The 26,151-nt window shown below is 49.1% G+C and overlaps 1 protein-coding gene across 12 annotated transcripts in view; it reads right to left on the bottom strand.

The window, feature by feature from the left end:
• Nucleotides 1-26,151, bottom strand: part of EHMT1 (euchromatic histone lysine methyltransferase 1) — a 113,358-nt gene that overhangs the window by 22,619 nt on the left and 64,588 nt on the right. For 9 of the 12 annotated variants that reach the window (XM_065853573.2, XM_071817512.1, XM_065853576.2 and 6 more), the window contains exons 3-16: nucleotides 24,747-25,303; nucleotides 22,139-22,180; nucleotides 17,634-17,811; nucleotides 15,607-15,743; nucleotides 14,584-14,772; nucleotides 13,408-13,488; nucleotides 11,363-11,483; nucleotides 9,472-9,603; nucleotides 7,854-7,999; nucleotides 4,943-5,086; nucleotides 3,230-3,456; nucleotides 2,000-2,164; nucleotides 1,440-1,522; nucleotides 90-196 (exon numbers count right to left, since the gene is read on the bottom strand). In XM_065853573.2, coding sequence (XP_065709645.2) covers nucleotides 90-196; nucleotides 1,440-1,522; nucleotides 2,000-2,164; nucleotides 3,230-3,456; nucleotides 4,943-5,086; nucleotides 7,854-7,999; nucleotides 9,472-9,603; nucleotides 11,363-11,483; nucleotides 13,408-13,488; nucleotides 14,584-14,772; nucleotides 15,607-15,743; nucleotides 17,634-17,811; nucleotides 22,139-22,180; nucleotides 24,747-25,303 — 2,309 coding nt within the window. The remainder of the gene's footprint in view (nucleotides 1-89; nucleotides 197-1,439; nucleotides 1,523-1,999; nucleotides 2,165-3,229; nucleotides 3,457-4,942; nucleotides 5,087-7,853; nucleotides 8,000-9,471; nucleotides 9,604-11,362; nucleotides 11,484-13,407; nucleotides 13,489-14,583; nucleotides 14,773-15,606; nucleotides 15,744-17,633; nucleotides 17,812-22,138; nucleotides 22,181-24,746; nucleotides 25,304-26,151) is intronic. The other 3 variants (XM_071817509.1, XM_071817508.1, XM_071817510.1) reach the window with 3 other exon arrangements.

The following is a 26,151-nucleotide window of genomic DNA, read 5'->3' as shown; positions in this document are numbered from 1 at the left end:
TGATTTCCAAGTGTGCTTTAGCCACGTGGGGCAGGAGACAAAACAACACAGAAAACTGTTTGTACAGAAGAGCGTAAGTGGAGACAAACCTGAATCAGCATATGGCAGATGTCCACGTGGCCAGACTCGGCGGCAGCATGGAGAGGGGTTCTCTTACTCTGATGCTCCATTTTAAAATTAGGGTCAATTCCATCCACTGGAAAACAGAGCAGAGATGATTTCAAGCATAATTCAGAGATTAAAGTATAACAGGAGAATCAGATCTCAACTAAAAGGCTTTTAAATGACGGGTTCCCAGCCCATCCTCAGCCCATCTCCTGACTCACTGCACATTCAAGCCAGAAAGCTCTCGGCGCAGTCCCAGGACATTGGATACGCCGCAGCCGTCAAACCCAGGGGTTCAGAGACACCATGGAATTTAACACCCTTAAGGCATGACAATTTCTACATAGGCCACCTCAGCGTAACAAAACCAACAAACACTATACAAGGATAAAAAGAAAATGAAATGCTGCTTTGTTTGAAGCAACACAAGCTGGAAGCAACAGAAAGCCAGTACCACCTGGCCTCTCTGTCTCAGCACTGTTAACTGCAATGAATATCAGCAATCCTTGCTGCATTCGGCAAACACAGGGCTGCAAAGTGGATGGAGCTTCTCCAACTACCACGAGCTCGGGATCTGCCCAGAGACTCTCACAGCTGTGCAAAGACTGACAGTTGGTGATGACAGCCAAAGATGTCTGGACATGATAACACGTTGCATATGATGAGGCCATAGTTAAATATCAATGAATAATGTTTTCGTGCTATTGAAGACAAGAACAATGAAGCTAACACTTGCTAGAAGAAAAAAGAAGAATCTGATGAATGAAAAGAACAGAAAGCGTCCAAAAATGTACTGCAAAGTACTGGAGTGGAAAGGAAATGATCCCAAGGAAACATTGTGTCCCTCAAAGGGGGAGATTCCTCAGGAATATTTGTTGGTAAAAACAAGCTCAGCAGCTCAAAGTCATCTGGTGACACAACTATGTACCCCAGAACAAAGCCGGGGTATTGAAGGGCTGTTCCTTTCTGTTCTCTTGCTGACAGGTCTCAGTTTAAGCTGATACTCATCTTTTTACCTCTCTCCTGCATGTAAATACCTCATTATCCCATTCCATGGAAAGGAAAAGTTCTGTCAGACTGGAAAAATCACACGTAGGTCATTTGGGGACAGAAACAGTTTCTCTGGCTAAAACCATGCCCAAATGTAGAAACAGGTGGGAAGCAGCTCCACATTTCACAGAAAGACAAAGCCATTTCCAATGACACATCCCTTGCAAAAGCGACTTTCTCCTCCAGCTCCTCTCCCAAGGGGCGGTGGGGAACACAGGGATCCGGGCCCTGGCAGGAGCGGGCAGCGCTGCCAGACACACCACGACCTGGAAGGAGCCACCTACCCAACATCAGCAGGACCTTCTGCAGCTCTCCTTGCCTCGCAGAGAAGTACAACTGCTTCGGGTGGAATCGTAACTTCTTGGGTCTGCAGGAGAGGGGAAAAGAGCCATAATGAATACTCACGGAAGAGCATTTCACCCCACCCCACCACTACCCCATGTGCATGACAAAGTCTGCTCCTACGGCACAGCTCGAGTGCCAACAACACTCAAGAACCACTCTCCAGAAGGAGATCTGGAAACTTCCAGCTGGAAGCACAGCCAGCCTTGTTCTCATGAGGGCCACATTGTGCCACACAGCAACAAATTCTGGCCCTATGACTGTAACTAGGAACTCCCAGTAGTTACAGCTGGGGTTGGAGGGCCAGTGAAAAACTAAATCCTCCAGACCAATCAGTAAGACATGTAGAGCAATGACTGTTCTCTTGAATCTGTTGGGGGTGACAAGTGACTGAAGTGAACAAAAGGAGGTCTGAGTGGAGCCAAAATGCAGAGAAGCTAAATCTCAATTTCCTCCAGGTGAAGCGACTTGAACTGGAGAGACCTAGTGGTTGTCTTCTTACTTTTCGGAGTCCAGGGCAATCAGGGCACTTTCCAGAGTTTCTTTAACTGGTCCCTGGGTCAGGCTGGTAGTGGGCTTTGGGAAAACCGAAGAGCCAGCCATGTCAAACCCCTCAGCAGCCGAACTTTCTGGCTTGTCTTCTTCTGATAACCGCGTCCCAGTGCCACTGAAGAGAAGAAATCAAAGACAGCCAAGCACAAGCATTAAAACCACACAACAGTGTGTATCTTATGCCAAAGAAGGAAAGGAAATGGATTTTAGATACACATAAGCTTAAGTGAAATTGAAACACCAAGCCAACATATTTTACAGCCTTTTCCAAAAGAACTTGCCCCAAAAAGGAGTTGCACTGCCCTATGATTACATTTTGATGTACTTAGTGCTACATGAAACCCAGGAAAATCGGGTCAGTCATAAAAGCCACCAGAACAAGATCAGATCAAGATGGGAAGTCAGGGCACTGTTCAACACAGGGATGGCTTGATTGGGGTTTCTCTCCATGTTTTGATCCTCGCTTTATACCTGTGCCCACCAGTGCTGTGGCTTGGTACTGCACCAATTTCCCTGTCACTCAGCAGACTGGCAACATGAACTCATTCCAGTGTTATTCCATTCCTAGGAATAAGAGGCAGGAATGGGCTTAGCTCCTAAACCCCCCCTATCTTCATGGCCTCTGCCCCAGCTCATCATGTGGCTGCTTTCGGACAGCATTTGGACACCAGGATTCAAGAAGCATTTGGACAACACCCTCAGACACACAGTGTGAAGTGTGGGGTTGTCCTGTGCAGTGACAGGAGGTAGACTCGATGAGCCTTGTGAGTCCCTTCCAACTAAGCACATTCTATGATTCTACGCCGTGCTCTTCTCCAACACACAAGAAACTTCTCAGTGAGAGTAACAGAGCCTGGCCCAGGCTGCCCAGAGGGGTTGTGGAGTCTCCTTCTCTGCAGACATTCAAACCCGCCTGGACCCCTTCCTGTGGAACCTCAGCTGGGTGTTCCTGCTCCATGGGGGGATTGCACTGGATGAGCTTTCCAGGTCCCTTCCAACCCGACATTCTATGTGATTCTGTGTGACAGCGAGCATGACAAAACACGCTTGCAGATTCCTGCAGCTGAGTTTGGCTTGTCAGAGCAGGACCAGCAAGCACTTTGCTCCACAAGCACAAGTGTCCAAATGCAAAGCACAGTTTGGCATGAGGTTTGGGATCTCCAGGTGCTCCCAGGCTCACCTCCCCGTCGTGGTGTCAGCTCTTCCCTCCACAGCCGCTGGTTTCTGCTGCTCGTAGGTCAGTGACACCGTTGAGGTTGTGTCAGCTTTTGCTATTGTCACCTCCTTGGCCTTGGAGGCGTCTTCCCCGCAGTGTGGGCAGTAGCTCATGTCATTGACCTGGGAGGCACAGTTCTTGTGGAAACGGTGGGAGATGCTGCTCTCCGGCTGACACTCCATGAAAGTGCCCTAAAGAAACCACAGAGGAGAAGTTCACACCTCGGTCACCGTGCCCCTTACCCTTGCATGAGCTCCATCCACAGATCTCCCAAATACTTCGTTCGTCACCACTCTTGTCCCTGGCGCTTCCAATACAGTAAGCGAGCACTGCCACTTCTTTAGAAGAGAACAAAACTAAGGTCACGGGGAAAAAACTCACTAGGTTAGGGACTGCAAAGCAAGTTTTTTGATTGCATTTGGGAAACAGAACCAATAAGACCCAATTTTCAGCTCTTTCCTCGAACATGTGAAGTTCTTACGTTTCCAGAAGTGCCAGTGTACTGTAAGGGCGCCCTCAAAACTGGAAGAGAAAACTTCAGACCTGCGTACTGAGCTGGCATTAAAACTACCTAACCAAGCTGTGCACAAACCATTCAAGGACCAAACCCCAATATAACCTAAAGCATGAGACTTTTCTGCTTGGACCAGCCCCATATGCTGTTTAACCCCAATAACGTGGCTGACTGCTCATTCAGACTGGGGCAACTCTTCTTAAAATTCTTTTCCCTTCCTGGCAAAGTCCTCCAAACTGAACTGAAGGTACCCCAGAATTCACTGCCCTGTGATACCAGTGCTACCTGAAGCCCTGCTGTGCTCTGTGGTGTTAGTGACAAACACCCCCAGCTTCACCTGCGTGAACTATGAGATGGCGCTCAGAGATCCAAGAATGTGTAAGGAAAGGCCAGTTAAACCCACTCTTCTGAATTCACGGTCCTCCCAAGCAATCTGATCAACTCTATTTCAGCCTTCATGGGTTTTGAGGATTTTATTTTTTAAATGACTTTTGACTCAGCAGGAAAACCCAGGATGGCTCCATTTATTACACTTATAATAATGCTTGAGACTATCGTAGCATCTTTCATTGACAAAGACTCGCATCAGACAATTAAGCCTCCCCATCACCCTGTGAGGCCCTCGACTGGTGTTTTTCAGCTTTACCAGGATGCTGACAACTTAAAGGACTGGACCACGTTATTAAAATCCTCGGTGGCAGAGGTGGAAAAAGCAGCAGCAGATCTCCAACACTGCCTGTTCCAGCACCATCACTCGGGTTCCCCATCTAAACCCTCATCAGCAGGCAGGGGACAGAACCACTCTTGTGCACACAGATTACAAACCAAGGTAACACATTTTTTGACGTGATTCATATGCCCAGAGAAACAAAAGAAAACCAACCACCCTTGTTCCAAAGAAATTCCTAAGGGAAGACTTCCATTGTGTGCAATCCCAGTGAAAACCCTTCAGTAACACCCCCTGGGGTCTCCAGGATGGTAAAGGTGACAATGGCAGCTACCCTCACACACATTCCTGTTGAAAACACCACCTGATGTGCTGTGGAACGAGGTGGAGCTGGTGCCAGGCAGCCAGTAAACCCCTTTGGGTACCATCTCCACCTTCAGCTCTTCCAGCTACTGCGCCAGGTCCCCCCTTCCCTAGATTGAGAGCAGGGACTTACTGCAGTGCAAAAGTATCCACAGCCAGGGCAACACTGGTGTTTCACCATCCTCCCTCTATGGTCCTCACACAGCACCAAAAGCTGGACTTTGTTAGACGGGCGCATCAGTTCATACTTAACCACACTGTTTGTGCATCGGCCCAGCTGGAACGGGAGAAATTAAAGGAAATGAAATTACTGGAGACCAAAAACACTCTCCGTGCCTGTGCGGAGGACAATTTTTTTTGCACGTTGCCTCGATGAGCCCTGGTTTTGTCACAGTAATTCGGACGCGTGCCAGATAGCATTAGCGGTGCGGCAGGAAGCTGTGAAAGCTGCTCTTTCAGGAAGAAACGTATCATTTACTAACTAGCATGCACATGGACCCCAAGTTGCTTGTAACTGGAAACAGGCAGCAGCCAAGCAGGGGCAGTCCCAGGGGCCTGACTCACACAACACACGCTCGCCTTTTGCCAGGAAGAGCGGGTGGTGGTGACCAAGAGAACAAGACCATACGCACTAAATCTTGTTACTGTTCAGAAGTATAAGTCACAGGAAGATAAAGCGAAAAATAATTGCTCCTCGCTGCCAGCAAAGTTATCGTCTGTACTGGTTCCAGCACTGGCCCCTGCCCAGACCACAGCAACGAACAGCCAGGCGTTCACGAGAGCGCGGCTAAAGTCACATTTTGAGCATGTTTTCCAAAGGATTTCCCCAATGTACAGCTCTGGGCTTAAAATGTTGCCTCCTTGTGCACCACCTTGCTCTGTTAAAGACAGCAGGCTCCATAATTTGGGCTCACTTTTCCCCAATGAGCATTACAAGGATCAACGCTTCATACATCGATGACGTTTTCACATCCTAGCTGCCACCTGTGACGCGATGCTCTTTGGGTTCTGTTAGCTCCTCTTGATCATAACCTTGGTTCTCCCCAGATGCTTGGCAAAGGACAATTATAATCCAGGAATATAAACGTGAAAGGTTGCTGAAAGGAAACATCCCTATCGACATCTGCGCCCGGTTTACTGTGCACTGCCGCCACGAGCAGGAGTCAGCAGCGCGGAGCCTGCTCGCCGCCCACCGACTGTCCCTCTGGGCTAGCAGAGGCTTGCTTTGCTGTTTTTCCTTAACAAAACTAGACTTCCTCTCTAATTCTGTTAAACTCCACTTCTCCTGCAGAATCAACACCCCTACAGCAAAAGAGAACGGATTTGAACCAGGGCTCATCATCTCTGATCCAACTCACCCAAATTCCAGTTGCAAAGCCTACCTGTGGCTGTGACACCGGTGACACACACACACCCCAGAGGCTGCGGGGGTGGCAGGAGGGGGCCATTGACTTGACTTTTACTTATGAGCTAAGGAAATCTGATTAACACATAAAAAGCTGCACTGTCCGTGTGAGGAAGTCCCTGCATTATTATGTCATGCTATATTATTTGTTAGAAACTCTAAAAAAAAGTATAAAATGAGTAATTGCTAATTTCCAACCATTAGAGAGTGCAGCAGGGTGCTCATAATTATTTATAATATTCTCCAAGGACAAGACAGTCTGGAGAAGCCACTATTCACACATATAATATTCTTATAACACCTATGAGTCACTTATCCTATTACAAAAAGGAATCTAACAGAAAGCGTGGCCTTTGCTGTCCCTCTGATTTATCCAGGGACAGAACTCTCAAGCCACCACGTACACCAGAAGAAACTCTTTCATATACCTTTTGGTTATTTAGAAATCCTGGGGTGCCCCCCTCTCCTTTAAGTCTCCAGGGCATTCTCTCTTCAATGAACTGATTTTGCCATGCTTCGGAAATTCCCTTCTTTACAGGTACCAGCTTGTATGAACAGAAGCAGAGCTGGGCTGCAAATCTGATTATCCCTCTCTCCCTTCATCCACTCTTCTCCTGGGATGCTACAGAACTAGGGATGTTCTCACTCCTTGTCCTACTCCCAGTGAGTATCAGCACACTGCAGTGTGACCGCAGCTCAGATTAAAAGAAACCCAAGTGCCTTGTGGCAAAAGGAGGATCAACCGAGCACGTTCCTGTCCTGCAGCCTCTCTTACCAGACTGGGAGGGAGTCGCTCCTGCCACTTCCACCCTTCTGGAACCAGTAGAGCCCAACTCGCCCAACTGTGATGGACTGAAAGGCACTGAGTGCCATCACAAGGAGTAACGGGTTCAAACTGGAACACAAGAGGTTTCGCTTAAATCTGAGAAGAAACTTCTTCCTGGTGAGGGTGGCAGAGCCTGGCCCAGGCTGCCCAGGGGGGTTGTGGAGTCTCCTTCTCTGCAGACATTCAAACCCGCCTGGACCCCTTCCTGTGGAACCTCAGCTGGGTGTTCCTGCTCCATGGGGGGATTGCACTGGATGAGCTTTACAGGGCCCTTCAACCCCTGACATTCTGGGATTTTCAGTGAGCCAGACCTGGGGGCTGTGCGGGGTTGCCAGGACAGAGGAAAATTTGTAACAGAAGCCTCTTGGAGAAGAGGAGGAGAGAGGAAGGCCAGGGCAGGTGGAGGGCATGCCACGTTCCCAAAACTCAAGAGCTGGCTACGGAAAGGTTTGTATCATCACTGTCATACTCAGGGGAAACCACCTCCGAGCCTCCTCTGATCGGATATGCTCACACTATTGTATTCTAGCCCACTTGGCCTGAAGAGCATCAGTGAGATCAACCTGATCCAGCCGCGCAGGCCAGGACAAGCAGAGGGATCCACCCAGCGCAGAGCACACCACCTCGCGACTGTGCAAAGCACACAGAGCGCTGCAGCCCCCAGCTCAGCGAGCGAGACAGTTCCCTGTGCCATGCTAGCAGGATGCAAAGACCCCTGTGTGACCCAGCACATGTTCCCAGCACAGCTTTTTAGTCTTTATGTCTTTGTCCTCAGCAGGAAAGTCTGCAAGAAGCTGAAAGACAGGCTCCTACCTCGTTGTCCACACTCTCGGTGGCCATGCACTGGTTGTTGGCAAGTGTGGTGATCTCTCTGCTTTTGGGGGTTTCCATTCGACAGCTACAGAGGGGAACTTCTTGGAGCCCATCCACTTCCATTGCTTCAGGACCATTGGAAAGACCTGGAGTAGAGAAGACCAGTAAATCAACTCTGAAATTCTTTTGCAGGAGAAAAGGATCAGTCCATCAAACACCACCTATGTCTGGGGGCATCTTTCTGCTTTCAAGGCATTATCTGCACCCTGTAAAAAAGACCCCTTTCTTATAGCAGTTGGGGTTTGCAAATGGATCCTGTACTTCTCTAAGTCCAGCCACACTACAGATGACTGTGCTGAAATCAAGAATAATAAGTTGAGAACAGTTTACTCTGCGAAAACCTCAACAAGGAAGAACAACGATGACGTACAGATTTTTATCAACCAGCCTCTCCTCCCCACCCGCCCCACAACACCGTGCTCTGGCACCAGAGAATTTGTAGGAAACCACCTGGAGCTGGAAATTTGAACAGTTAGTGGAGTGATAAATAGAGAAGATCAGGAAAGCACAAACTTCTATTTGCAGAGGCTTATTACACAGATGGGAAAACAAAATTCCTGGGACGATTTGGTCTCAGCCAACCAAGAAATATTTATTTTGGAAAGAGAACAAACCAGGGCAAAGACAGCAGTACGATGTTGAGACGTTCTTGCCTGCTCCTCATCCCTTTCTTTCAGATATTTAACATTTTCAAACCTATTTAAAGGTGGATAACGGCTTTTGAGGGGGCTCAGCGCCAGGTATGGGGGCACAGCATGAATGTTCTTGTGCTGCTTCTGGATTCAACTCAATCACTACGTTACCCACGACTGCTAAACGCTGGCCTAATGACAAAGGGGTTGCTTCTAGTCCTGTGCTCCTATTCTAATCCTATATAGTCAACTCTTTGCAATGTTTTCATCACAGAAGCAAACCCTCCAACATTTTTCTTTGCATTGGTTTACCCTGAGGTGTCCCAAGCTTTCCCTACCCAAACCTGCTATGGGATCGAATCCCACTGAGAAGGAACCACACTGCCATTTTTCAAGTATTTTGAAAGGAGAGTTATTTTGCCGCAAAGTTTCAACGATTAACTTCATCCTCTTTAGCAATGGCATCACTCCCCCCCACAGCATCCTGCCCGTGGCTACAAACCCTGCAAGGAGTTTCCCTTAGCCAACCGATTTCAAAAACCAATCCTAGAGAAGGGCTGTTTCAAGACATCCAAGCAGAGGGAAAGTCCTTGTGGTATTCGGTATCTCTTGCCCATCCTGACCCTCAGCAGCTGTGGGTGAGCTGTTGAGGGGGACAACAGCTTGGACCCCCCCGTTGGGCATCTTCCCGAGCCACCCCAAAGGGTGGCTCGGGAAGATGCCCAACGGGGGGGTCCAAGGAGACGTCCAAGCTCGCCCGTCCCACTCAGTTCCCCATCCCCGAGGGTCCTGGTCAGTCTGTGGCCAGTCTGGTCCCCATAGCCGCCAGGGGGCAGCCGGGACCCCGACTGTAACCGGTAGAACAAAGCCCCTGCTTCCGGGTCTTGGTCCCCATAAAGCTCGGTGGTCCTGCAGCACCCACTGACCTGCGGCCGGTGAGGAGAGGATCCCCTTCACCCGGAGATCCAGGGAATCCAGGGACACCTCCATGTATTCCATGTTGTTCTCTTGGCCGGGGCCTTCTCTGCTTCCCAAAGATGATTTATAAGCTTCAGCACCTGGATGGAAACACACGGGTATTTACATAGCTAAAAATATAATAATAATAATAAAATAAATGAATTGCATGCAAGTGTAAAGGCCGTATTTAAGCAAGCAGGTTGTATGCAGGCTCTTCAGAGAAGTCACAAGTAGAGATGCACACAGAATTATGAATATACAACATCTGGGCATACATGGCATGATGGATCTCTTATTTCCTTCCCTGTCTGATCAGACAGAATTTTCACTTCCACTTATGCAGGTAACCATTAAAAAAAAGAACAAATAAGGCAAGTTCTGGCTCTGAAAGGCACATCTGCCTGCTGCCGTACTGCACCGGCAGCAGAAGCTGAAATGGCACAAGGAAGGGATGAAACCCGGGCTCAGCGCACCCTCCTGTCTCCAACCTGCTGCAAAGGGCTCCCTGAACACTCCGGCCAGGCAGGGAGAACCAGCTCATCACGTACGTCACAAGAGGACAAGACAGGTGACATTCAGCTTAATGGGAGGAGAAAAACATAAAAGCCAAGTTCTGGCTCTAAATGGACAAAGCTGCTGCTGGGAAGAGATCGCACAGGGAGGAGGTTGCACGGGGACCCCTCGGAGCCTTTGTGGGAATTGTCAATCTCTTTGCACTCCCTTGGCTTCACTTTCTCTCCTGGTTTGCTTCTCCCACTGAGGCCTGGCCAAGAGACTTGTGTTAGCCTGAAGGACTGGCTGCCACCTTTATGGAGGGAGTGGAAAACCAGTCTGCCTCTGAAATGAAGAATTAGCTATTTGTTCTGATCAATGGTCCCCACCTCTTCTTGAGAAAGGGGCTGACTTGTGAAGAAGAAGAGCAAACCAGATCATAGAATGTCCTGAGCTGGAAGGGACACACAAGGATCATCGAGTCCAACTCCTGTCCCTGCATGTGACAACCCCTGACAAACTCCAGGCACACACCAGAGGCTGAAACATGGTCATTTAGCTCAGAAGCAGCCATAAATCTGCTGATGAGCAAGTGGTCTGTTTGCAAAGAATCAGCAAACACAAGAGGACAGCAATGGACATGTGAAACCTTAATAATGAAGCTGAAGGCACAGCTTCACTTCACAGAGTACCCACATTTTTAATACCCATCTTGTTACATCTCCTGAAGAAGAATCAGATCCAGTCTGTGCTCCCAGCCCTCCCCACCCCACAGCTTTCAGGGGACAAAGGACACTGAAACCTTCTTGAGAGTGCTGGGCAACTTAGGTCAAACAAGAATGACCAAGTGAACAACATCCACACCATTTGATGGGCTGGAGGTAGGCCAGTACAAATACAACCAAAGACAACCTGCACATTCCATTCAGATAGACAAACATCCATACAAAAGCAAGCAAGCATCACTGTGAGGTGGTTCTGCCTTTCCCTTCTGCATCTAATCACACTCCCTGAACTCACGAGACGTGAATCCACGTGGTCATTTAGCTCAGAAGCAGCCATAAATCCATGAGGTCTTTTTTTTGGATACTCTAAAATAAAGGGAGTTCATGAGAAACAAAATGTTCCTCCAGCATGCCAAGTATAAAGCCACCTCATATCTATCTATTCTGCTGTTAGAGTGTGCACACCAAGAGTTACTGCCCATGAGATGCAAGTTCACACCCTGGTTGATCATACAGCCCATCCTCGCCAAGGAAGAGCGAGCTCTGCAGACAGCCAACACCTTATGGGCCTTGGGTCCTTACCCCTCCCACCTAGGAGGGTAATTTCTGTGTAATTAAGAAACAAAACACAATTAGTTACCTAGCACACTGGCTTGTTTCTTTTTATTCCTCCGTCTCCTCTTGCGGGTGGGTTTCAGCCACGGACTGTCCATCTTTCCTTTCCTCTTCAGCAGCTTCTTCTTGATGCTGGACTCGGAGCTCTGGAGAACCAGAGAGGCCACGTGCGTGTCAGGCATGTTGGCATCAGCAGCCTTTGCGCCCATGAGAAGGAGCCTTCTCGCGGCTCAAGTGATGCGAAAAGGCCTCAGGGACGGGGGTTCGAAATCAAGGGGCGCTAAGATGCCTTTTACAGCGCCGAAAAGGAAACACAAGCCCACGTGTGGGTGTATTTCCTGCCATTTCTGTAGCGCACGCTTCACTTTCTCTTCCACCACGCTCATGGCAGCAGCCAAGCACCTCTGCGCAGCAATGCACATACACCGGCACACGCACACTTTTAGCTTCTCCCCCCAAAAATGGTGTAAGTATTGACATTGCTTCACAGTCGTGCTAGAAAATGCCAATAAAGCCCCACCTTGCACCTGAAGAGCCACCTTACAGGGTTGGAACGGACCCAGGTGGAACTGAACTCTACAGCAGCAGAGCAGCCCCGTCCCTCACCAAGGTACAGGGTAGCACAGACAGCAAATATTCAGACAAATATATGGATCAAAACAGGGTTTGGGTTTAAAAACATACAGTTGTCTGTGGTGGGTTTTCAAAATCAACATTGGAATGGAGGATAGGGCACCCCACCCCTGTAAGGCAGCCTTCAAAGCACCCATCATAAAATCCACATTCCAGCTGAAACCACCAGCTCCTGGTGCTCATCCATCTCCTGGTGCTCATCCATCTCCCGCAGCCATCTGTGAAAACCCTCCTGATACCATCACAGCGCTGGGCCAGGCCCTACCTTCATCGGGAGCTGATGCTGCACCAAGTTATCACGGTGGTGAAGCCGGGAGCAGGCGGTGCTGAGCCCCAGCTCTCCGGGGCAGCTCTCCGAGGTGTCTACGCTGCCCCGATAACCGTCCCCAGCGTGGGCTCGGTTGTGCCCCACCACGTGGCTTTACCCCAATTGCATGACACGGCTGGTGGGGGAGAGGCTTGCGTCTGAGCCAGTCTCTGTCTGGGGAACCGACTGACTCACCAGAGCAAAAACCACCGTCTAGGATGTGGAGATATGACTCGGGAGTTTGGACTTGAGTGCAAGCTCAAGCCTTGGTTTGAGCTAACGCTACAGACTGGCCTCAGCTAGGCAAAGAAAGGGGCAGCCCCTGCTGCTGGGTCCCCTCTGGCTCCTGTCGTGTCAGAGCACAAGACCCTGAAGAGCTTCAATGATTCACTTGGTATTATAGTAATTTCTACCTTTAGCTCAAAACATCAAGAAAATGAAGCCAAGAATTTTCTCAAGGTGACTGAAGAGTTGGGGTGCCTTAAATGCTGGCTCCTCAACTTGAGGTGCTGTGGAAAGGGAGCAAAATTTTAAAACAAAGTGGAGGGCGGAGGGTGGAGACAATCAATGAACAACAATTTAAACTGAAAACAAAACAGGTTCTCTTCACCAGCCATCTAAAAATCACCAGCCGGTGAAAGTCTTGCCCTAGCACTAAACAGGCAACGTCCTAGGGAAAGCATCTGTCTGTCTGTTCTTTGTACGCTTCCCTGATAAGAGCTGCCGGCTCATCTGGTGCCATGAGGTGACGTGTCAAAACAACGTGGATTTAGGCTGTGGGCAATGGGTTTGTGAACAACTTGGGCTCCTACCACTCCCCAAGTCTGCTGACTCTGAAGAATTTAAGCACCCTGAAATATTTCTACTAACATTCAAATGATTACAAGCAGTCAACACCTTGTTGAAAACAACAAAAGCCCATTAATTAGCATCAGAAAGCAATTAACTGTATCACAGATCAGGGTTAAGCACCTCGTGGAAAATAACGCTCTGTGTGTGGGTGGTTTCAAAGAGCGAGTTTTGTCAGACATGAAACTGCTCCGCTTTGCTCTGTCTCTGGCAGCAGCGCAAAGGGGAAATTATTATCGACACGACAAAGGGTGAAAGACACATTTAGCAGCCAGGCTTACCAAGTCAGACTCATCTCCGTCTTCCTCCTCCTCCCCAGACTCCACAGACTCTTGTTCCTCCTCAGACTCGCCATCATCAATCTGCAGCCACCATTTGCCCAAGAACAGAGTGAGTCAGTCAGGTCAGGTCACTCAGAGCAGAGCATCTCCCCATTATCCTGCTGTGCCCCCACCCAGCAGAGCATCCCATCGTCCTGCTGTGTGCCCACCCAGCAGAGCATCCCCCATCGTCCTGCTGTGTGCCCACCCAGCAGAGCATCCCCCATCGTCCTGCTGTGTGCCCACCCAGCAGAGCATCCCCCATCGTCCTGCTGTGTGCCCACCCAGCAGAGCATCCCCCATCGTCCTGCTGTGTGCCCACCCAGCAGAGCATCCCCCATCGTCCTGCTGTGTGCCCACCCAGCAGAGCATCCCCCATCGTCCTGCTGTGTCCCCACCCAGCAGAGCATCCCCCATCGTCCCACTGTATCCCCCACCCAGCAGAGCATCCCCCATTATCCTGCTGTGCCCCTCATCCAGCAGAGCATCCCCATCGTCCCGCTGTGTCCCCCACCCAGCAGAGCATCCCCATCGTCCTGCTGTGTCCCTCATCTAGCAGAGCATCCCCCATCGTCCTGCTGTGTCCCCCACCCACCTCCAAGCTGCACATGCACTAGCAGAATTTCCCCTCCAGGACAAGAACTCCAAGGCTGCCTATGCACATCATGGTAGATACGTGGGGACAGTAGAGGGGAAAAAACGTAACCCCAGAATAAAGTTTTCCAACCAAATCTTAACTTCCTCAGTTATACAAAAGCAGCCTTATGTCTACACTATGTATCATGATTTGGGGAAAAAAAATGAACTAAACCAATTTTAGTGCTTTAGCAGATGTTACAAGATCAGGAAGACACCCCTTGTTGGTTCAGTGAATCCCATAACTAAATATGGTGGGGTTTCTGTGGATCACAGCTGATGTAGCAAGGCTGAAACTGGGAGCAGGCAGGGTAATGCTCACAGGTGCACCGAGGAGCAGGAAATGGTCAGCAGAAAGCCTCACTACCCCTGCTGCGCTTTCTGCCACCCTGCAGGCCAAAAAAAACCTAGAAATGGCCTCAACTCCCACCACTCCCATCCCATGTGCACAAGCAGAGTCCCACCCCACCCCCTCAAGCCCTGCACAGGGCACGTGAATACCTTTCTGGTGTTGTCTGCATCGGACGCGCTGTCTTTAGAGGTCCTGTTGTCATCTGCAGGAAACAGAGCTGCCTGTTCTGCTCCATGATCATCCTCCTCTTCCAACTCATCTGAGTCTTCCTCTTCGGAGTCTACATCTATGCTTTCCCCATTGACGTGAGGGCTGGCATCACCCAGGTCCTTGTCGCTCTGAAAAGTCATCCAAGTACATGAGCCACAAAGACAACAGCAATTCATAGGACAGAGCAGCTGAACCCAGCCATCCCAGACCACCTCTGTGCAAGGAACCTTAAAAATGCTGGGGAAAGTTGGCTATGTGTCCATCCAGAGCTCTTCAATGAGCTGAGAGCCTGCCATGTGTCACCAAACCTTGTTGATCTGGGGATTGAGGAGCCACGAGGGGTCATCCTGGACTCAGGTGGTTGTACAAAGCATTGAAGGGAGGAGAGTGGCCTCGCAGGAGCCTTCAGCCAGACCCCCGTGATCTAATTCAGAAACAGGCAGCTCCAAAGGTGCAAGAAGGTTTGTAGGGAATGGAAAGGGAAGTTTAATCACAGAGGGATTTTCATTCCCCTCCATGAAAGCCTAGCACTGTTCTCCTTCAATTCAAAGATCAAAACTTCAGGGCATGGGCTGCAGCCAAAGCAGAACTGGATCAGGAATGAGTCCTTGTCTAAGCCTTTTTAATTAACCAGTTGTTTTGCCATAAAGCCTCAAGCAGCAACACTTGACAGTTACCTTGAGGATTTCAAAACAAAACAGTTACCACAAGGGATATGCTTGAAAACCCTCCAGCTCCTCAGGACTCACGGGACAGAAGGGGAACATTCACTGGAAAACTTTTGTTTGTCTCAAAAAGCCATTTTCAAAGCAGGAAGGCTGCTATGGGCAGAACCCTGCTGCCAGAGAGAAGATGCAGACTCAGAACAGAAGATGCTCACGGCAACAAGCAAGTGTATTCCTGCGCCCATCCATGGGGTTGGTGACACCAAACACGTCCAGTGGGCTCAGCGCTCCCCTTACCTTGGCACCCGCAGAGGAATGAGTTATGCTCTTAAACATCTCAATCATTGTTCTCTGTTTTAACACTTTGGTCTTTTTCTTGGGAACCAGGCTATAGGTTCCCATCCTCCGTTTTTTCTTCCGAGATACTGCAGCAGCTGGGAAAGAGAAGCAAACGAAACCTAAAGTTTGCTCAGGATAGAGAGTACAGGCTGTACTGTGGGGGAACCACATTTGAGGGCACAATCTGAGAAGAAGGCTTCCCGCCTCAAGTGATTTATTTACAAGTCAACCAAAAGATGATGCACACATACATGCAAACACACGAAGAGCTTTCTGCCAGAGTCGAAAACCCATCCAAATTCTGAGAATCCTCTCCATGATCCTTCTGGCCCCGATATCACCACCCAGAACATCAAGTCCTTAAATTAGCCTGCATTTGGTAGCATCACTTACGCCATCGGAGGCCAAACACAACTTGCTCAAATAGATACTGCAAGGTTAATAACACCAACTTCAATGAAAGTGATCATACAATAATACAGAGCACCCAGAGAAATGGTACCTTAAATAAAGAGCCTTTTGCCATTTAACCTCATTTCACACCTACTAGGGAAGTCTGATTTCTTTCATTCCTTTGATTTGGTCTTAATTTGTTAAGTCTCCTGCTTGGCCTTCTAATCAAATCAGTCATCACACCTCACTGCCTGATGCCGCCTTTGGTGAACACGTATCAGACGGATGCTCAGTGCAGGTTCTTTTACAAACAGAGCACAGCAGGGAACAGGCAACACCAGCACGTTTGCAGCTGTACAGCCTGCTCCTTGAAAGCATTTCTTCATCTCCCACTATGATGAAATTTCACCAAAAATCTATTAAGAGACCTCTCCAAACATCTGTTAATCCTATTAAATTTATTTACAAGGATGTAGTTTATTGCAACCAGTTGTTGCGGTGATGCACAAAGTCCCTCAGAATTCACAGAAACATCTTCAGAGTGCGACACAGGAAGAGAGCGACTCCTCCAGTAACAATTTTTAGCAGAAGACTGATCCTCAGTGTGGTTGTGCCTGATAGAATCACAGAATCATTTTGGCTGGAAAAGATCCTCAAGACCATTGAGTCCAACTGTTACACCAGCCATGGCACTGCCCCATGTCCTGAGAACCTCATGTCCGTCTGTCCAACCCTCCAGGGATGGTGACTCCAGCACTGCCCTGGGCAGCCTGTTCCAATGCCCCACAGCCCTTTGGGGAAGAAGAAATTGTTCCCCACATCCAACCTCAGCCTCCCCTGGTGCAACTTGAGGCCGTTTCCTCTGCTCCTGGCGCTTGTTCCTGGGGAGCAGAGCCCGACCCCCCTGGCTCCAAGCTCCTTTCAGGCAGTTCAGAGATCAGGTCTCCCCTCAGCTCCTGTTCTCCAGCTGAACCTCCCAGGTCCCTCAGCCGCTCCCATCACACTTGTGCTCCAGCCCCTCACCAGCTCCGTTCCCTTCTCTCAACTCGCTCCAGCACCTCAAGGCCTTTCTTGTCATGAGGGGCCCAAAACTGACCCCAGGATTCGAGGTTTGGCCTCCCCAGTGCCAAGGACAGGGGACAGTCACCGTGCTGGTCCTGCTAGCCACACTATTCCTGACGCATGCCAGGATGCTGGTGGCCTTTCTGGCCACCTGGGTACATACTGCTGGATGGAGCATGTTCCCTACGAAGCAAAAACTGGTGGACTGCACTTGGGAGGCTCCTTTAACAGGGAACTGCAAGAACGTGCCCTGTGCAACATCAGAGGTGACCAGAGGGGAGTCCAGAGGACACAAGCATCACGCCTGCACTGCAATGGCCACTTGCAGAGAACGGGTTGGATGAAACGGCACCTGACAAACAAGGTGTAGAGCAGCCACCTGCTGATGCAGGAAAGGAAACCCTGAACATTCAATGGGGAAAAGGTACTAAGAGAGGTTTCAGTCCTTGTCTTATCTCCAGCTCAACCACACACAGGCACACATTTGGGAGGTGGGTGCTCTAGGGTTTTGAACTCTTGTCTTTTTTTACCTGTCTGTGACTTCGTGGTGGCCACATAGCTCTGGTTCTGAGGTAGTGACTGGTGAAGGCCCGGGAGAGAGGGCAACGGCAACGGCTTCCCAAACTCCAGGACGGTTTTGTTGCCTTCCTCCTTGGATTCTTTTTGATCTCTGCTGTCTCTCCCATCTTTGGGGTCTTTACTTGCATGCTGGAAAACAAAATGCAGTTGAATTGAGCCTCTGTATTAAAAGAGAACAACAAACAGAAAATACATTTAATTCCTTTCATTGGAAGACTGGACCGCACACTCAAAGCGAAAGCACACGGCCCCTGCTCTAGCACACGGCCCCTGCTCTAGCACACCAAGCGACTCTGCCTGAGGACTGCAGGACACTCCCAGCCGGCTGCTGCCTCTGCACGGGAAAGGCAGAGCCAGAGCAACCGCAGGCAGCGGAAAGGATCAGACCCTATCTGCACAGGCATTTTGTTGGCTCTGGAGAAGATGAATGAATGCAACAAATACACCTGTTCCCGGAGATACGCCCTGAGCACAGGCATCCTATCGAGCATGCATGAGAATGGTCTTGCAGAGACCTTTCGAAAGAGAAGGGATCCTTCCCTTTGGACAGTATTTGGCACAACCGAGTCTTGGCAAAGGCTCCCACCTCTAGCCTAGCACACGGCAAAACACCGGCAAAGAAGGGATTTGCCTGACATTGCAGGTTCATCTACAGTGCTGTCACAGCAAAGACCCGTCCGAGCTCACTTGAGGCCGGGTAGTGCAGGTGCTGCCAATCCAGTGGTTCCAACGTGGAACACGGGGCAGGCTGCAAGTTCCCGCTGAACACCAAGAGGATTTGGTAGTTGCTCCTGCACTCCCTGCTGTGGGAGCCAGGCTCCCAGGCCCCACGGCAGCTTGGACCCGCTCCGATTTGACCCTGTACTCAATGCAAAGTGCCACACAGCACCCCAGCGGGGTTCCTGCAGCTCCACACAGAAGCCCAGAATCCCAGAATGTGAGGGGTTGGAAGGGACCTGTAAAGCTCATCCATTGCAATCCCCCCATGGAGCAGGAACACCCAGCTGAGGTTCCACAGGAAGGTGTCCAGGCGGGTTTGAATGTCTGCACAGAAGGAGACTCCACAACCTCCCTGGGCAGCCTGGGCCAGGCTCTGCCACCCTCACCACGAAGAAGTTGCTTCTCATATTTAAGTGGAACCTCCTGTGTTCCAGTTTGCACCCATTGCCCCTTGTCCTGTCACTGGTTGTCACTGAGAAGAGCCTGGCTCCATCCTCCTGACACTGCCCCTTTCCATATTGATCCCCATGAATGAGTCCCCCCTCAGTCTCCTCTTCTCCAGCTCCAGAGCCCCAGCTCCCTCAGCCTTTCCTCACACGGGAGATGCTCCACTCCCTTCAGCATCTTGGTGGCTGCGCTGGACTCTCTCCAGCCTTGTGCAGCAACCACTGTATTAACAGCAAGCAGGGTAAACGCTGCCCCTCTGATTTGCCATTTTACATCAGATTTGCTCTCTGATGTATTTAACAGACGACCTGGCTGTACCCACACCTCCCTGTACACCTGTCTGTCCAGCTACCAGGCAGGTTTGGCAGAGATGCTGCAGAAAACCAAGAGCACCGTTAGCAGATGATGAGCTTTGCAGGGGTGATGTTTTAGTGCTGCTCTGCTTGCAGGAAAACACTTCTTATGGGACTCCTAAAGTAACGGCTGAAATAGCAAAACAGGAAGAGGAATCCAGGTAAAAGGAAGAAAGGAATAAAAAGAAGCACGCAGTAACAACAGTGTTTAAAGTGCAGGTACGGACAGGCTCTCTTTCAATAAATGTGACCTTGTGAACAAATGGGGAAGCGGCTGGTTCTCCTAATGAGGGCTGTGCCGTGTGCCCGCTGCTGGCAGGAAGAGGACTCGGCCACAGACAGAAAAGCTGTAATGATAATCAAAAATGACCTGCATAAAAGGGCCATCAAATTGGCAACGATTCCCGCATCAAGCCCGTAACTTATGGCTGAATTGCCACATCTCTTCTTAAAAGGCATCGAGTCTTGAATTAACGATTTCAAAGATGACAAATCTACCATATAGCCTTTGATATGTTGTTCCAACGCTTAATTGCTCGCGCTGTCAAATAATTAAATGCATTATGCTTTTTCAACTAAATTAAAAAGCCTTGTATCATCAGGAGCTCTCACTCCAAGTAGATACTGATGGACTATGAACAAGTTCTTTATCTAAAAAAAAAAAAACCCACAATTTTCTCTTCACTAAGTTGAACAGAATGAGCAAATTAAGTGTCCACAGGATGATTCTCCAGACACTGGATCACTCTTGAGGCGGCTCCCAGTTGTTCTAGCCTTAAAAAATGTACATCAGGAGTCCTGGGCACAATATGCCAAGAATAGTCTCAACAATACTATTTATACCTCTTAAAAGTTTATAGATGTAAAGGGTAACGGTAACTCTTGGCTACAGGATTATTCTGAGAACTCTCAAGTCCCCTGGAACATCCGCTGCTTTCCATTTTTAACTTAAAATTGGAAAAGTAAGCTTGAGAGAAGCCGATGTGACGCAGGGCTGCCTGCAATGAGGGCACATAGGGCTGCGGTTCTGCCTTTGAGAGCAGGTTCTTGCAACTGGTCTCTGGTAAAACGTGCTGATACTCCCAAACATTAAGAATTCACATTCAGATCATGCCAGACTGTTCGGAAGAACATAATCACATTTTAAATCAAGTAGTATGTTATTAGCTTGGGGTTTTTCTCTCCCCCTGTAATTACAATGTGGAAATAAACTCAAAACCTTCAATAGGGCTGCGTGACAACTGTTACGTGTTTTTCATGGCAATTCCGGTAAAACAGTTCTTTAAATCAAATTAAGCCTTGCGAGATCTGGATTATGACTTGGGGGCATACGCAGCAATGTTAAAGACGGAATAGAATGTTAAAGATAGAATAGAATGTTAAGGATAGAATAGAATAGAATGTTAAAGAACAAGAATTCCTGCAGAGGTGACCAGATCCCAAGGAACCCTGATGGCACGGGAAGCTGAGCAGGCCAGCAGTGAAACACCTGTATCTCTCTCATGTGTGTATATAGATATATATACATACATACACACACACACACACATTTATATAAAATACTTAATCTAAGGATTATAATAAAAAGGATCAGCAAAGATTTGAAAGCGCTTGCTTTCTCACCATCTTTCTTCATGCTTAGCTAGATAGAACAGTCTGATCTTTGCTGTTCTTATTCTATTTTATCCTTCCAGCAAGTAAGAGTGTTTAGCGGATGAAACTTCATTCTTTTCCCGTGTCTAATGTCTCTGAATTCTGCCAGCTCCTTAAGCCCAGCCTGCAGGTACAGCCCGCCCTGTTCTACACCGAGCTCTCCTCTCTGCTCTGTCTGCTCCAGATTCAAACCCCCCCAGCACAGAGGCTTTGCTGATCACTGGGAAATGTATTCTTTCTTAAAAACCTCATCGCACTGGCTAAGAGCTGGTTCCAGCAAACCTGGCCCCTTCCTTGCACAGATCTTCTGCATCCTTCGCTGCCAAGGTTATAATGACACCAGGTTCAAATACAAGAAGCGAAGGTAAAAGATGGACCGTGTGTTTGGGACCATGAGGCTCTTTGGGGCACAACACTCCTATCAAAGCAAAAATGGAAACAATTACAGCGATGCATTTAAAGTTCCCAGACCTGCCTGCAAGCCCCCAGTGCCATCTTCTCAAAGCCGTGTGTTATCCGTTCAGCCCCAGCGAGTTTCCTGCTGGGCAAAGGCTGTCCAAGGAAAAGCTCAGACAAAGCAACCAGCTTACCAGTCCTGGGATGGGACATGTGTTGGCAATGCTGCCTAAGGGTTTATTTTGATGATTATTGGTCGAAATACCAACATAAGCAATGAGTCTTCTGCTCCAAGCTCCTCCTTTCTGCCAGGCTTTGTCTCCCCCAGGTAAACTGGTACCCTACGTTTTCAGCTCACGTTGTGAAGCAGCCTGACATCCTCATTTCACACATTTTCGCACTACTTCTGACAGTTCAGCTCCCCTGACCTGCTCCTCCGCGCAGCATCAGAAACACCACCAGAGACCACCAACTACAGCCTCATGGTCACCACGTAATGAAGGGAAGCATAACCTGGGATTCCCGACACAGCCATCCGCTCCTGTCTCAAGAGATACAACAGCTATGGGATGCTGTCACTGCCTTTATCATCCTTTTTTCCTTGGTGAAGTTAAAATCAGCAACTCGTTTTAGGAAGGGCCTTCTCCACGCACAGGACACACACACACACTCACCTTTCAGTCTGTTATCCAGCCCTGGAAACTTCTGCATTCTTAAGAGGGTTGTAAATGGATTAATAAGGAAAGAAAGACATTTTACCAGAAGGTGCAGTGCTTGTTTTACTGTGCTAATTAGAAGGGGAGCAGAAATGACGCTGTCAGAAAGTTCTCCAAGGCCTCTGTTCAAAAACCACCTTAACCCGAGACAACATCAATTAAAATAGTCACCTGTTTCAGATTCAGCTTCGATCCCAAGTCAGGAAGCAACTCCTAAACAGAAAAAAAGCTGATTAAATTTGTGAGAAAATTATTTTCTTGCTTTCAAAGCTCAATCCACATGTGCAGGAAAAGGCCACCAAGGTCCCCTGACAGCTATTGCATTACAAGCAATCATTTTTTGGCCCCAGTGGGCCAGGGGAACAAATGGTTACACTTTGCAGGTAACAAAACCCCTTCCTCCCCTCCTTCTCCCAGGCAGCACAGGTCTGCAGGAACGGGTTACTAAGGAAAACAACAATGCTCTAAAAAACATTATCAAAGAAAATGACTGTGTCCTGTAACATCAGCTTCTGGGAGATGTCCACAATAGATTTCCTAGAATACAGCACCTGCTATTATGGCGTTTTTGAAGGGGAAAAGGTGTGAACGCGGAGGCCGGTGCACGAAAAGTCACCATAATGCTGCGCTGATGAGTCTCGTGTGAGCAGCTCAACAAAGAAACGATCAGAACAGAGAAATGACAACCAGAGCAAGAAGCTGCTACTCGAAAGAAAACAGCATGTAAATTCGAAAGACAATGGGGAACAATTAGGTAGTAATTATCAGGAAGGCTGAACAAAACAGATGGTTTATTGTGTTGCAGAACTCAGATCAAACCGTGGGTCACATTCAGACGCAGAGGCCTGAGCACAGAACACGGAACAGCCTCTTCCTACCACCCTTCTCCTGGATTTTGTTTCTCTCCCTATTTTAAGCCCAAGGGAGAAGGCCGGTGGTGCTAGGACAGGCTACGCACCTTTTGGAGTGGCCCGACAACCATAGGGTTTGGTTTTTGAAGCCACTGTTATTGTGTGAGCAAATAACCACTGACAGCACCATCGGTGCGACTCGTGGAACCGAGCGCTGCAGCACCCGCAAACATCGCATACGGCTTTCTAGAGACAGACCTTGAATCCCACGGGGTTGCGTAAAAATATTCTTTTGATGTCTCATAAAATATGAACAAGGAAAACGCTCCCTCCATAACCTACAAGTCCTGTTTTAGAAGGGAATCGCCTCTTTGAATTGCTCAGCCCAAGGGATCCCTCCCTGTCAAATTCCCCAAGGGTCCGGGGGTTTCGTGCCCTCATTTAGGTGCACGGCAGGCGGCTGGAGAGACCCAGGAGGCAGCTCTGGTTGCAAAGCCTTGTTTGGGTACGACACAACCTTACGTGGGATTTTCATCGCGCTGCACGTCTTGCATCTGGGCTTGCCCTGCTTGCGAGCCAGAAAACACAGCAGGGGTGCGAGAGAACTCAAACGCAAGCGGGGGAAGGCAGAGGGGAAACGAGCGGTTTGGGAGCAGGGCAGGGAAACCGCGGCAGGCGCGGTGTCTGAGCGCCTGTGAGGTTTGTAATCTCGACGTGCTCTTTGGACTCCCACCTGCTTCCGCAAGCACAGGTGGTGCCGCGGCCAAGGGCACCTTTCCCCATCTGCGGCTGGCGAGCTGCCACCCACCTTCTTTTATTTTTCCTCTCTTTCCTCTCTCTTCCCCTGCTCCAGACCACAGCGATTCACAGCTTTGAGACCTTACTGCTGAGCGGCAACGCACAGGTGACACGGGCGGATGGCTTTGCGTTCGCTGGTCTCCCAGCAATCCATCGCACCGAGCTTCACCAAGCTGCGGCAGCTTCCCCTGTGTTTCTACGCGTGACTCACGGCGCCCAGCGAGACTCACAGTGCTGTCCTTGACCCAGGGGCAGGATACCTCAAAGCCAGCCTTTCTCATCAGACACAGCACAATGAGAGGATCTAGCTCATTGTAGCTAAATATACAGTGGCACAGGGCTGGACAGCAAGTGCTCGCAGTGGAGATCTGCCTGTTCCAGAGTCTATTCCCTTCCTCTGGCAAAAGAACCAAAATAAGAACCAAAAGAACCAAACTCAGCCGATGACAAAGAAAGGGCCGTTCCTGTTCATCCCACTAGAACATGAATGCACCCGAGGACTTCACATCTCTTTCTGTCTCCTAAAAAAACAATTGCAGAGCTCTGTTTTATTAAGTGATGCTAAATTCACCCCTAAGGATTCTGGAGTGAAGATTTCTGAACAAGTTGTATTACTGCAGGCAACACAGAGAGAGAGAGAGAAAACATCATCTGGTTTACTACTATAATGATATGGCAATGCAATCAAGTTGCCTAACACATCAGCTTCTTGACAGCTTCCAAGCTTAGAAGCCTCAAGTTAACACGCTATGCTTAATTTCCTGTGGGTCGAACTTATAAGAAATCTAATTTGTTTCACAAGCAGCTCTGGATCTGAGCAGACGGCTGACGAGCAATACAGCCAAGAGAGAAGGGCCGTTTAGTGTCTCGCATAGATCTGTCGGAGAAGGCAATCGATCAATTATATATTTAGAAACGCATTGGGAAAGGGAGCTGATGGTGCCCATGTGACTCTATTTTAACTTCCTGCAGGAAGAGAAAAAAAAATACAAAGAAATATATATATATATATAAAAAAATAAAAATCCAATCCACCTCCGAATTCCGTGTGCACCAAGGTATCCCTGTCACGCACTCAAAGAAAGCCAAGAGCAACCGCGGCAGCACCGACCGCCGGGTATATACATTACCAGGCTAGGGATGGGTTTGGGCATTGTCTTCCGTGCTCTGTGGACCTTGATTTCAGTGTTAGCAGCGGCGGCTTTTTTAGCATCCATGTCCTTACTGCCCTCTCCGAGCTTGGGCGGCATCGTGGCTTGCATCTGGGCAAAGGAGCCCACAGTTCTGCCTTTGCTCGCTCCTCCTGGCAGGGTTTTTGCAGCATGGCCGGTGAGAGAAGCAAAGGTGCTGGTAGTCCTTAGAGGCTGCTCCTGCGCCATCTGCTTGGTGAGAATATATCCATTGCTCCCCGTGACAGAAGTCTGTGTGAAGTCGTTGGCTTTCACGTGGTTTTGCTTCCCAGTCTCGCCATCTCGTTCAGAAATGCCATTTTCTGCTATCCTATTTAACTTAGCGCTAGAGTCCTGCTGGCTCACTTTCGTATTGTCCTGAGTGTTTTTCGCTGGGTTTGGGTGGCCGCCAGCTTCGCTGTGCTCACAGGAACCGTTGGTTTCACCGTCTACTGCCATTTTTGGTTCCCCCACTTGCTTTTCCGTAGCACTTTCATCTGCAGCCATGGCATTAAATCCTGGAGAAAGAGGGAGGATAAGGAGGAAGAGAGGAGAAAGAAAAGGGTCACAAGCGTTACCGAAACTCCAAAGAGAAGGTACAGCTACTAAGGAAGAGCAAACTTCTCCACAAAACTGCTCCCTCTCTCCATATATTTATCTCCATTTAGGTTGCTCACTCACCTACCTGACCGGCTCGCCTGGATCCTCGGATGGTGAAAATCAGGGTGGGTGAGATGAAAGCAGCGCACTCATTGTCACTTGGCTCAGCCGCAGATGTTGCCATTTATTCCCAACTATGGATTTTTCAAGGTAAATATTATCTTTAGCTTTTCCAATAACCACATTTATTGGACCGCATGTCAACAACTCGCATGTCAAACAAAAGGCTGCCCCAATCTTGCACTCAGGTCTGTGGCAAAGCCCTTCGCAATGCCACACACAGGAGAAAAGCTGCCGGGGTGGGTGAGCTGCTGGGGCACCGACACAGCTCGGCAGCCACATTCCTACACCAAACATCAGGAGGAATAGCTCCCTGGCAATCGCAGCTCTCCTGGCAATGCTGTCCGGTGGAGACGGGACCTTTCACCAGGATGAAGCCGCCCAGGAGCAGGATTCACGGCGTCATTTCAGAGGCAACAGCCCAAGTAAACACAAGGGTGAAGCACGTTCGATGCAATCCCAGGTGAACATAATTACACGATGCAGATGCAAGATTTTTGCAGACTGACTAAAAGCTCACGCACAGATAAAACAGGAGTGTCTGTGTATAAAGAGTGGTTTTTCCTCCCTTACAAACATTTCCATGCTCTCCCCATCGATGAATTTGTCCCCCGAGAGATTTCAGACCCAAGCTGGAAAGGCATCC

This window comes from Patagioenas fasciata, chromosome 20 (assembly GCF_037038585.1).
Source record: "Patagioenas fasciata isolate bPatFas1 chromosome 20, bPatFas1.hap1, whole genome shotgun sequence".
Classification (NCBI taxonomy): domain Eukaryota; kingdom Metazoa; phylum Chordata; class Aves; order Columbiformes; family Columbidae; genus Patagioenas; species Patagioenas fasciata.
The sequence above is the reverse complement of the archived record's forward strand: the minus strand, read 5'-3'. Positions and strand labels throughout refer to the sequence as shown.